This window comes from Berghia stephanieae, chromosome 3, assembly GCF_034508935.2.
Source record: "Berghia stephanieae isolate SIO BIC M18660-M18661 chromosome 3, UCSD_Bste_1.3, whole genome shotgun sequence".
Lineage (NCBI taxonomy): Eukaryota > Metazoa > Mollusca > Gastropoda > Nudibranchia > Aeolidiidae > Berghia > Berghia stephanieae.
The window spans coordinates 44,921,339-44,934,938 of NC_088362.1; the positions used below are offsets into that span (position 1 = coordinate 44,921,339).

The 13,600-nt window shown below is 37.0% G+C and overlaps 1 protein-coding gene across 1 annotated transcript in view; it reads right to left on the reverse strand.

Moving 5' to 3' along the window:
* The window catches only part of LOC144967820 (tricarboxylate transport protein, mitochondrial-like), a 44,644-nt gene that overhangs the window by 13,680 nt on the left and 17,364 nt on the right, over window positions 1-13,600 (reverse strand). Inside the window, exons 2-4 of the mRNA XM_078905483.1 lie at window positions 4,491-4,701; window positions 3,187-3,272; window positions 1,479-1,616 (exon numbers count right to left, since the gene is read on the reverse strand). Coding sequence (XP_078761609.1) covers window positions 1,479-1,616; window positions 3,187-3,272; window positions 4,491-4,701 — 435 coding nt within the window. The remainder of the gene's footprint in view (window positions 1-1,478; window positions 1,617-3,186; window positions 3,273-4,490; window positions 4,702-13,600) is intronic.

Genomic DNA, 13,600 nt, shown 5'->3' on the forward strand with positions numbered 1-13,600 from the left:
TCAGAATGTGACCATTATCCAGTGCTATGCCCCAACCAACCAAGCAGACCAAGAGGATAAAGCTCAGTTCCATGACCAACTTCAATCAGGCACACAACAGAGACATCGTAATACTAATTGGGGATTCAAATTCTAAGGTCGGAGATAACAACACAGGCAGAGAAACAACAATGCGCAAAGACAGTATAGGCACTATGAATGAAAATGGAGAACTCTTTGGAGATTTTTGCTAATTGAATGATTTGAGTATAGGAGGTACCATCTTTCCACATCGAAATATTCATTAAGTAACTAGGAGCTCACAAGACGCTTTCACAGAAAACCAGACTGACCACATTGCCATTTCCCGCTGATGGCGAAGGACAATGATAGATACACAAACGTATAAAGGAGCAGATGTTGGATCAGACCACTCTTAATGAACAAAACTAAGAATCAAGATAGCTGCAATAATAATACTAGCCCAAGGAATCAGAAACGCTTTGATGTAGTAAAACTAAAAGCAGAGGAAATCAGGAATCAATTTTCACTTTCTCTGTCAAATAGATTTGAGATACTGGCAGACTTAGCAGAAAAATTCATGGAAAGAACTGGGAAGTTGTTAAGCAAACATTTATAAAAACATGCGAAGACACCCAACAGCCCAAAAGAAGACAATATCAAATTTGGTTCAGTCACAAAACAATAAATGCCATAGAAGAACTAAGAAAGACCTAACAGAAACAAAACAAGACGAAGACAAGACCCCAGAAACAAAAAAATTTACATATATAGAGAGCATTGTAGATGAACAAGGACGAGCAGATGCTGGCATACGGTCAAGAATATCAAAAGCGAGACAAGCAGTTTTCATTTTAAAACTAATATGTAGAAATAAGAACATCCATACCAACACCAATTTAAAACTGTTCAATAGCAATGTCAAGTCGGTTCTTCTTTATGGTGCAGAAACCTGGAAGTAGACTAAAGCCATAGAGAACAAGCTAGAGGTTTTTATTAACATGTGTCTGCGTCAAATCTTAAACATCCGATAGGCAGACAAGGTCACCAACAAAATGCTTTGGGAAAATTGCCAACAGACACCAATTACAACAACAATATGGCAAAGAAAGTGGAAATGGAGTGGACACACCCTGAGAAGAGACCCATCCATCACAAGGACAGCACTTGACTGGAACCACCAAGGCCAGCACTGAAGAGGATGCCCATCAACAACGTGGCAAAGAATGCTAAATTTGGAACAAAAAAATGTCAAAATGCCGTGGAGGGAGGTAACGGTGGTAGCCAGAGACTGTCCCAGATGGAGATCTGTGGTGGATGCCCTATACTCCAGATGGAGTTAAAAGGTGTAAGTAAATAAGTAATATCCATAAATAAGCAAAAATGGCATTTTAAAATTAATTTCCCAATGAACATTTTTATTTCAATCTGAAATGAAAAAATATTCCTTTCTTTGTAAAAAGCTTTCAATTTCAAACCTTGTTCAGCGACAATGCATCTGACACCATGGAAGAAACCCTTGAATCTTGGTTTGGCTGATGTCTGGTCATTGATGAATTTGACCTTGACTGTCTCCATAGGGGTCACGGCAAGGATGGCTTCGCAAACACCAGCACCTGTTATGGAAAATTAAATTTACAATTACTCAGTATCCATGGGGTGAAGTTGGTGAATATGATAAATGTTTTGCTGTCGTCTAGGCCTATTAGTTTGACCCAGTGACAAAACATAAGTATTGCCATAAGAATTGTATTTTGCACACAGTTTTCTTTGTTCATCAAGCAGTGATTGGGTAGCTAGATATATTAGATCTGATGGAGAGTACTTTGAAATAAGCTAGCATTCTATCCAAAGAATAACAAGCAAGTGTTACTGCCAATTTAATGCAACAGTAACGATGATAAACTCCAGCTCCATGGGCTCTAAGAGACAACTTTTGCATCAGATAAGAAGCCTTTTGATTCTACAATTTCATCATTATAGTGGTGTAGTTCATATTTCTCTATTTAAGGTTTTGCCAAGGTTGGAATCTCATATTCTGCTTGCAACTCAGAGAATCCGCCTTGCCTCATAAAATAGTAATGTAGTTGTAGGGGAATATTTTTGTGGATAAATAAAAGTACATATTTCACATTAAACTTTAAGGAATCACCCATACCTTGTATTGGATTCATACCTGGTTTGACAATGAGCAATGATTGGGGTAATAAATTAAGTAATTCGGGCCATGAAAAATGGCAAATCGGGCAAAATTGAAAATAATAGTTTTGTCATGAAACACTGAAAAGGGTAGCCAAAGTCTTAATTTTTCTGTAACATCCATTTGTAATAATAGTAATAACAATAACAACAATATATTCTACAGTGCATGAGGATTCACTTAAAAGTGCTCTGCAGCACTTTACAAATAACTCATACGCACTCACATGCAGACACACAAAACACGCCCACACATATTTTTAAAATGAAAGACTATCAAATTAAAAATATATTAATCATAACATGCCCTGAATGCAGTCTTAAGATGCTTCTTGAATGTTAGAACACTAGGAGCAGTTTTTGTTCTAAAACTAAGAGAGTTCTACAGGTGTGGAGGTATGTACAGATAAAAGCTTTTTGGGGAAAAGTACTAATACAGTACCATATTCAGCAAACAGGAAAAATGTATGGCCAATTGAATTTAACCCTTCAATGGGGGAATGATTCTTTCAAATCAGATTTACCTGCAAATCTTGCAATTTTCTCGAAACAAGAATATGAAGCTCGATATTTTGCTTAAGGTGGTAATATTTAGTGGGAACAGGTCAAACAAATATACGAATATCAAATGCTTCTCAAGCATCCAACTGAAGCTGTGGAAATGGCAAATCTTTGTCAATACGAATGGATATATACAAAAATGTGACCCTGTAAACCATCTTGATACTGTATACATGTCTGGGGGAACCAAGGTGCTAAAAATTATATTCAATCTGTAAAACATAATATTTTAGGTATTTTTATACTCTTTTACTGAGGAAAATAATTGCCATTTACCTTTTAAAAAAAAACAGTTAAAAAAAGATCAAATTTTGTGATTCTAAACACTTGGTTTAAAATCTACTTTTCAACGTCAATTATACCCTCTGATATAATACAGGACGGAAACAGGGAGTCACACATCAGTATATTTATTTAAATCCTTACCAAGACCACATAACAATCTTTGATGAATATTGAGAGTCCCATCTACTCCAACCATGCGCTTTTTGAATTCTTCAAATGCACCAAATCTGTGAAGCATACCAAATGGTACAAAATGTGATCATTATGATTAGAAATTACATGAATATCCTATACAAGCTCTCTCATTCCGAGTTTATTATTTTTTTTAATTAAAAAAAGGAATAAATAAAAAAGACATCAATTTTATGGTCGATTAATTAACCATTAACTTTATGATTCTCTACTAAAAAATGTCCAATCATTTTTAGTACTATGCTTCCTAAAGGAGCCATTTTGTGACTTACAACTTGCAAGTTTTGATAAAATAAATAAATAAAAAAAAAAAAATTCCCTTTATTCATCCCATAGGGGAAATTTGTCTCGAGGGTCTATTCCAAGAGAAGACTGGAATAACCTTGGCGTTAGCCACAGTGCGGCGCCGCAAATTAAGCTAGGGCGAGATGGTGACTTGCTCAAGGCCACACAGCGCAGCGGTGGGTGATCGAACTCGGTACTTTTCGGGTACGAAGCGAAGACCATACCGCTGAGCCATGGTGCCCCTGGTAAATCAAAATCAATTCAATCAGTCCAGAGTAAGAAATGGGCTACTTCCTGTTCTTTAAACAAACAAGGCCCTGCACCAGTCCAAGAGAAGTAAATGGACGTCTGCAATGGTGTTTCAAAAGAACAGGCATTTGCACCAGTTCAGGGCAAGAAACGGACATCATAATGACCCCCATGTTGAAAAACGAGTCTCTTTATGGTCCCTTGGCAACTACAGGGTTCTTGCACCACTCACTGGTGAACAATTAAACTACCCATGTCCATCGAAAGGGCTTTTGCTCTACTCCCATTTAACAAGCGGATCTCTGCGCTGTTTTTGGGTATGTAAGAAATGGTTATCTATAAATCAAAATGCTGTTCCCAATTACTGCCGTGCAAAGAATTCACTACAACTGTGACCCTTAGCCTCAAAATGGTATTAAGTCCGGATGGCTAAGATATTGAAAATTGAATTTATAGCCAGAAATATCAGACTTGTGTTGAGGTTGTATGTTTTGTTGAGAAGAATGGATACCATATTTTAGGGTGCTGATGCCAACAATTTATATTTTTAACCAGTTTTAACATTAAATTCACCTTTTAAGCTTATGGTTCGTTCCGACATAATACCGTTTTGAGACGTTGGGTCACAATTTTCAAACGTACTTCATCACGATCTCCCACACAATGAGCTGGCCTCTGCATTAGTTTAATAGATTTAAGAATGAAATTCATTGACGTACCTGACAGCAGACTTTGGTATAGAACCGTACAGCAAGACGCTGAGGCCTCTATACAAACCACGGACACCATGTTCTCTCACTGTGACCTTGACACAGTCAATGGGACCCTTGTAACGCTTCTGCTGCCCAGACTTTTCGTCTAGCTGTAACTGGGTCTTCACATACTCTGTGGGGAATGTGATGCAAATCTCCAAACCTCCAGTGATGGCACCTGATGATTTAAAAACAAAATGAAACAAACATTGATAAAACACTTGAAAATGAAAGACTTTGAGGCCAAATTACACGTAGTTTGTATTTTTATACCTCGCGTTTTGTATCAGAAAAGCCTGGATCAAGCCGAAGTTTAAAGTCATCATAGCATTATTTTCAAGGCACGTGATTTTCTTCGCCAACATTGAGTAACAAATACAAAACTGGTTCCATATCTTCTTTTTCTTCTTATTCGTAGTAAATTATTATTATTATTTTTTTTGTTTTTGTTGTATAATCCAAGCCATATTGCAGCTACAGAATACGGAGGTTACACAATGGATGACGAGTTTAAAGCTTTTATGGACATTACCAGGGTATTTAGCATAGAATTCATTTGCCTTGGTGTGTTGAATGGGACGGTCCCATTTTAACTCTCATGATACAATATGGTGCTATTCCCAAGCACTATATGGTCTTAACTTGTGTTAACATTTTGACAAAACAAGAATTTGTTATTTATAGTGACGTAGTGTTTCAAATAATGTAATAGTCACGCCAAAACACACAGTCACACACACACACACACACACACACACACACACACACACACTATATATATATATATATATAGACGGAACGAAATTGCTGTCATCCAGCTCTTTGTTATTGTTTTTAGACAGCCATTTTGATTATTAGTTTTCACCACTAAATTCTATCAATCAGACTAGAAACGTTTCACACAGTTTTGTGTGTTTGTACGTTATATTCACTGGCGGATTTTGTGAACACTTTACCTAAACGTATTGCATCAATATATATATATATATATATATATATATATATATATATATATATATATATATATATATATATATATATTATAGTTGTACTTGACACATCAATACGTCGTAAAATTGTGAAAAATGCTTACAAACAGAAGGTTAGGCTGGTAGGCATGTTGCCCCAATAATTAATCTAGTGCCTTGTCAGCAACAGCACACAATATTATTGTCATTAAAAGCGCAACCCTGACGTAGAAAATAAAAATCAGAAGAAAAAATAAGACAAAAACAAGACGACAATCCCACGACCAAAAGCTTATTCGGCGAAATTCAACCAGGCGTTAAAATCCAATGCATGACCGATTCACCTTCAAGGCGTGTTGTAGTATTATTATTTGTCGCGTGTTTGTTGTGTGTAGTATGCGTAATAGCTTTATCTAGATAGCCACTAGTAATATTTATTACCGTAATCTACAACAATACCACGCTCTTAGTGGTTAATTTATAATTCCATTACAGATTGCATTTGGAGATGTGCGTCGTGCGATAGTCATCGATAGGCTAGTGACCTCCTGACCTCTGAGACACGTGAGGGCACATTACAATGTCAGCAGTGTCGAGCGACGTTTTTTGTTTTTGTTTTCTATCTGGCGAAGGGATAATAATATGTTATCAAAACATGCTGTACATAATATAAAACAGCAGTAATATGACCAAAACGTGTTGGAATCATAATCAATTAACACACACACACACACGCACACACAACACACAACACACAACACACACACACACACACACACACACACACACACACACACACACGAAGAATTAACAAATAAATGTTTAGAGAAAAACATCCCAAGCTTACACGTGTATTCTCTGGTTGAAATTTTAAGCAAATGAGGCGTGTTCGCTTTGATGAGGAGGATGATGACGATGATGATGATGATGATGATGATAATTGGAACAGAAAGTGAAAGAATATTAGTAGTAATAGTAGTAGTAGTAGTAGTAGTAGTAGTAGTAGTAGTAGTAGTAGTAGTAGCAGTAGCAGTAGTAGTAGTAGTAGTAGTAGTAGTAGTAGTAGTAGTAGTAGTAGTAGTAGTAGTATAGTAGTAGTAGTAGTAGTAGTAGAGGTAGTAGTAGTAGTAGTAGTAGTAGTAGAAGAAGAAGAAGAAGAAGAAGAAGAAGAAGGAGGAGGAGGAGGAGGAGGAGGAGGAGGAGGAGGAGGAGGAGGAGGAGGAGGATCTATGCCTTCAAACAAGTAATGGACGAAAGAAAAAGAATACCAATTACATCCGGGGGGAGGGGGGGGGGGTGTGGAGGAGGGAACCATTTCTCAGGGGAATCAAATTAAGGGGTTTGCATCGATTTCCAACCCACGCACGTAAAGGTTGCTGTGATTTTTTGGTGTCTTGTTTCCCAGTTGGAGGAATGGAGGAAAGAAGACATGTGGATCTTAATTCTCTGATGCCATGCTTAAATATACAGCAGCGACATCATCATCATCATCATCATCATCATCATCACCAAGACGACGACGACTACCACCACCACCACCACCATCATCATCATCATCATCATCATCATCATCATCAACAACAACAACAAAAATAAACAACAATATATACCGAAGACGACAACGAGGAATACGAGCATGACGATGGCGACTAGAGTATGTAACGATTTTAAAAAAACAAACAGATGAGGCATAATAAAAATGAAATACTAAGAAGAAAGGGAGGAGGAGGCGGAGGAGGTGGAGGAGGAGGAGGAGGAGGAGGAGGAGGAGGAGGAGGAGGAGGAGGAGGAGGAGGAGGAGGAGAGAGGAGGGAGGAGGAGGAGGAGGAGGAGGAGGAGGAGGAGGAGAGGAGGAGGAGGAGGAGGAGGGAGGAGGAGGGAGGAGGAGGAGAGAGGAGGAGAGGAGAAGAGAGAAGGAGAAGAAGAGAGGAGAAGAGAAGAAGAAAAAGAAGAGAAGAGAAAAGAAGAAGAAGAAGAAAGAAGAAAGAGAAAGAAGAAAAGAAGAAGAAGAAGAAGAAGAAGAAGAAGAAGAAGAAGAAGAAGAAGAGAGAGGGGAGTGAGACGAGAAAGGAAGGGAAGAAAAAGTGGAAGGAGGTGGGATTTAAATGCGTTTAAATGGAACAATTATTTTTTAAATTTTCAACAGACATAACTGTTTATTTGCTATTCTACTAATTAACCAGTAGAGTTTTGACCAATCAAAACATGGAATTTGTGTCACACCTTCACACGTGTTCGGACAAATATGGTTGGTTGTTTATAAACAATAATGTGAATGAAATCGACCTCTCTCGCTAATGTTTTTATACCGCCAGTTGGGTGATTAGTTATCACACGATTTTCTTGATCTTATTATTATAAACTTTTAAGTTTACACATAGTTTTCTGTGTTGGTTCTATTGGTCAAGAGGTAAAAACAGTGGGTATTTTAATTAGGCGCATTCCATCGATAGTAAAACATGTGTAGTTTGCTATGTTTACCAATCACAGCCTTACCATCACTGCCATTATGACGACTGTCCGAGAGGCGTGGTTATCTAGGTGTCTATTCTGTACAACACACGACCTGGCACACAGTACACACAACACGTAATATTATGGCTTCATCAAAAACTAAATCTGAGCACTCGTGCAACTCATACATTGAAAGTCACTCGGACGTGAAGTGGCGAGTCACGGCATAAAAAGATGATGTCTATTCGGATGCAAAACGCTTGTTGGGGGACCTCAAATATGCACTATGTTCATGCGATAATACAATACCAACTTTAAAAAAAAATATTCCATTTATGCAATTTGATTTTAAATGAAGTAGGAGGGATATCTGCGTGAGAGAGTAAAAAGCCCATCCGCTAAAAGGGACCAACGGCCACACATGGGGAAGGATGAAATCGATATGGATTCTATGACGACGACGATGATAATGATGATGATAATGATGACGATAGGGCGAATGGAGAAACAAAACAATGTAAACTTTATTATTAAACAAATATTTAGAAAAAAAAAAAAAAAAAACAAAACAAAAAAAAACACACTTGACACAAACGCAGACACACAATCTATAGATGCTGTGCCTTTAGTTAAGACGCCCAGGACACTGCCATCCGGAAATTTAACGGACCAACACACAAAACTCGGTGTAGCCTTGAACGTTTATAGTCTGGATAATACAGTTAAGTGATAATTACTCAATAAACAAAGACCCAAGTGACGTCAACTTCATTCTATCCATATACAGCCAGATAGACATTTGAGCCAGGTTATTATTCAGTTCCCAATTTACCATCTGTCGATTTATTTATTTCATCACGGCACTATAAAACTTAGAACAAAGTCCAAAGTCAACAACGGTCAACTTTACACGCCACCGCCAGCCACATCAGCAGATTTTGAACTGTGCCCCGAGCCTATCATCACTTATCCCAACAATTCATTGACGAGTTTGTGTGACCAAACACTCCAAAACGGTATTAATCCATCAATGTCTAGGTTCTACTTCAACTTTAACGGTACATCAGCTCCTCGCTGATACTACTATGACTGATAACAGATCATTCGGTGACAAGGACGACTATACTCTCCAATCTTAAACACCCAAAATCTTAATCACTTGAATTCTCCATTCTGCTGGAAACAACAGCCCCCCCCCCCCCTTTAAAAGAAAACATCTTTATCCTCCCCCCTCCCCCGCCTCAATGAAAAAAAACAAAACAAACAAAACCTGTAAGAATTTCAATGTGGCAGAGTTGTCCTTGGTGAATGGTATAAGCTAAATAATGAAGAATTGGGGAAAATAAGTTTGGAATGAAATAGAAAACAAACGTATGTGTGTATGAGGGTGTGTGTGTGTGTGTGTGTGTGTGTGTGTGTGTGCGTGTGTGTGTTATGTGTTGAAATGATTTTTTAACAAAAGAGACCAATCCACCGTCCACTAAGTGACTGAAATCTAAGTTTGGATACGTTTTGACCATTTGGGAGTCCACTAAATCTATCAATCTGAAAAGAAAACGTTTCCTGGCCAAAATGAAATAAAGCGTTTTAATTTTATAACAACGTGGATATATGAGAAATCATATTTTCTATCTTTATTGGGGAAAGGATATATATATATATATATATATATATATATATATATATATATATATATATATATATATATATAGAAGGGGAGAGAGAGAGAGAGAGAGAGAGAGAGAGAAGGGGGGGGGGGGGGTATTTTCAGTCATAACAATGCATCCATATCATTCGCTTCAAGGACTCAAAGCTGCTTTGACGGGATGTCGTTACGTAGATACTTTACGTAGATACCTGCATTAAACGAACTTTCAACTTTTATGGTCGTGGCAAATTATTGTTATCATTTCAAAGTTCTAGTTTAACGCCCCTTCTCAACGTTTCAATGTGAACCTCCGTAGTTCTTTTGTTTGTTTGTTTGTTTGTTTTTTTCTTTTCTCCAGACTGGGACAAAGGAACAATAAAACTGAATCGCATATCTGTACAGCCTTTGTGGAAATCTGAAATATGTCTTGAGTTCATTATCATAATTATCTTATTATCTTTACCAATACAATTAGCTAAATATCATTACATTGTACACTTGAATTAAAATCGCACTTGAGTCACTAGCGTGACTGCAGAGTTGTAGTAGAAAACTAGTCCTTTAGAGCCATAGGGCCAATGGGGTTCGAGTTTATCCTGAGCATTAAACGGACAGTAACAATTACTTGCTACCATCGATGATGGCCCCGATAAATGCAGTAAATTTGGTCGCTGATCAGTCCTAAAATATAAGGAGTTGATGCTTGCTACCCTTTGAATAGGTATTACTATTACTACTGGGCCGATACTGTTTTGTCAGAGCACGGTTTCCAGGTTAGATAACGCTGCACCACCAGTGCTCCACTTTTCGCCGCAGTGTCAATGTTATACAACCATGAATGTGTTCTGTTCCCCTAACCCACTTCAAATTTGAATCTTCAGGTGAGATAAGCAAAGGTCACTTGGGATTAGGTCTGTGTGGGTCATTTCGATCTTAATAGGACGCACTGAGGACATGGACTTATACGAAGACTAGATGGTCACTGACTGATAGTCTGAATGTACGATTGAACACTCGAAATCTCCCTTTAAGATTTTAAGCATGTGGCAGAGTTGTGAGTTAAACGGCTGGGGACAAGACAATAGCATTATCAAATCATCATCATCATCATCATCATCATCATCATCATCATCATCATCATCATCATCATCATCATCATCATCATCATCATCATCTTTGCTCCTATTGATAGATCTACTTGATCAACAAATTATGTTATCGATTTTTTACCCTTCTCTTCAACATCTTTGCATCACAAAAGACCGATGCATAATTGGCAACCCAACATCTTTCGACCGAAGCAATATAAAATTGGGGTTAAACACTCCAACATATAATTATTCCATCGATCAGCATTGTTAGCGGTAACACAAATAAATAGGAGGCAACAGTAAGAGTGACGCTATCCGTTCAATTGGATAATAGCAAGGGTCGTATATAACATTGTAAAACATTACGAAGCCAAACTATACCTTCTCTAATCGTATAAATCAGCATTGAAATTTTAGAATTTACTAAGGGGGGACCTGTAGTCAAAAATCCATTTTTGATTGTAATGCTAATATTGCTATTCCCGAGTTATTTTTAGGTGGTAGGAGTCTAATTTGATGATTAACACCAAAAAAGGTAGAATTTTTTTTTTTTGGGGTGACTTAAGGGCTAAACTTTATATTAGAGAAGCTGAAATCGAATTCATGTCTTTATTTTCTGTCAATCAGTACTTGATCATTTACTGACCCTGGAATTGTGTTATTGGGTTTGGAACTTCACAAGCAATGCACAATTTAATTCAGGTGTAAATGGGTACCTGACGACATGCAATTATGAATAATGCTAGTACAAAATTGAAGCTTTCTCCGCAGCTTCCTCGTGAGAACTGAATGATTCGGTCAAACTGAAGCACGAATTGCTTGCTGGTACTGTATGGATTTGAAATAATTTGTTGGGGGAATAATACATGACGCATTGTGAAGCGCATTGGTCATGGTAAATCTGTGTAACAGCAACAGCTATGTGCATGTGTATATACAACAGTCAACAAACCAACTCAGTCCTGACGATGGCTAATTAGGCCTGAAACATTAATGTAGACTGTCTCAAACATTGTGGTAAATATTAAAATAATATATATAATATATATATATATATATATATATATATATATATATATATATATATATATATATATATATAATTTTTTTATTTAAAAAATTTTTTTTTTAAATCACTCACAATCAGTTCGACGTTCATAGTATCATGGACAGCAATAATTACAGAACAAGTTTGTCAAACTTGGCTAGTTCTTTTCATTGAATCAAAATATGTAGTATTCCCTCATTTCGTAACACAGTACATACGCGGACGATCGATAACGCATAACTATCGTTGACAAATAAGTGTAGATTATGTTGATTTAAAATAGTAAACATTGACGACAAGATGAATGAAAGCCTGTCATCTAACACTTCCACAACACTCATAGATGCACATTGTAAATATTAAAAAAACCAAATGAATACATGATATTGTGGCTTTGATCGATGGTCGAGCCGAAAAGTGGCTGGTCTCTTGTCCAAGTCTAAGTGGAGCGATGTTGAACGTGGCCAATGACCGGGTGGGTGAAAATAACGGCATAAAAAAATTGAGCTTTTATATAACGCAATGTCCACTAAACGTGCTCAAAGCGCTGTACAAAGAATCCCTGACCAACAGCAACACGTTACGTGTAGAACGAGACATGACACCTGTTAAGCGATATTACAATTTTTTCCAGACATTTTACACATGAGTACGGTGAGAGAATGTGAGTAAAGAGCATTTTCCAAGGACTCAAGAATGAGGCAAGGGAGGCTCGAACCCAGGACCTTCTGATCCGAAAGACCACATAATCCTGACCGTCCTCTGAATCTTTGCGAGAAGACACTTTTCAGTCATAGTTTAAAAGCAAAAAAAACCAAAAAAAAAAAAAAAAACAAATAAAAAATTAAAAAAAACAAAAAAAACAAAACAAAACAAATGGAAGCAGACTGGTGCAAGATGAAAGAGTGCCAAGGTGTGTGTGTGTGTGTGTGTGTGTGTGTGTGTGTGTGTGTGTGTGTGAAACAATGCTCAACAAAGCAGACAGACAAATACAGTAATAAAAACGTGTCTAAAAAATATCGAGCCTCGACTGGATTCGGACCAATGACCTCATGATTACAGGTCATTGCTACCACAACACCACAGAGTGGTTACCCGATAGATCCATGATTAAAATTCTCATATTACTGAAAACTCTCTGTACAAAAAAGTAAATAACAATGTGAAATTGAATGTAAGCTTCAATTTAATATACCAAACATAGCAAAGATAACCCCCCCCCCCCCCCACAAAAAAAAAAAAACAAAAAACAAAAAAACAAAAAAACAAAAACAAAAACAAAAAAACAAACAACATAAAACAAGCAAAAAAATAAAACAAAAAACAAAAAATCACAAAACAAAATAAAACAAGAACATAACCAAACTAAAAAAAAAAAGGAACGAAAACAAAATAAAATTAAAAAAAAAAAATCAGTAACGAGACACAGAAAACCCCCCAAAACAAACCCAAAACAAATATAAATAAATAGATATAAATACAAACAAGCCACAGGCAAAGTGTTCTAAATGTCATTTTGAATGTGTAGAAAAATACCAAAATAGGAAGAATTATACTGCATATTTCGTATAAGCGTAGTTATGGTGTCTAACTTCAGTAGCGTGACCAAGGCTAAATTATCATTGTAATCGACGATCAATTTGGCATTCGATCGCGTTAATGTTATCGATCAATAATAAGGGTTATTAAGATACAACATCCGGGCCCAGATTATAAAGAAACCATACAAATAGTATGACAGCCATACGACCCCCCCCCCCCCCCCCCTCCCAAACACACACACACACACACACACACACACACAACCCAAACAAACAAAAACTAAAAAAAAAGAAGATAAAAACAAACAAAAAATCAAACAAAAAACA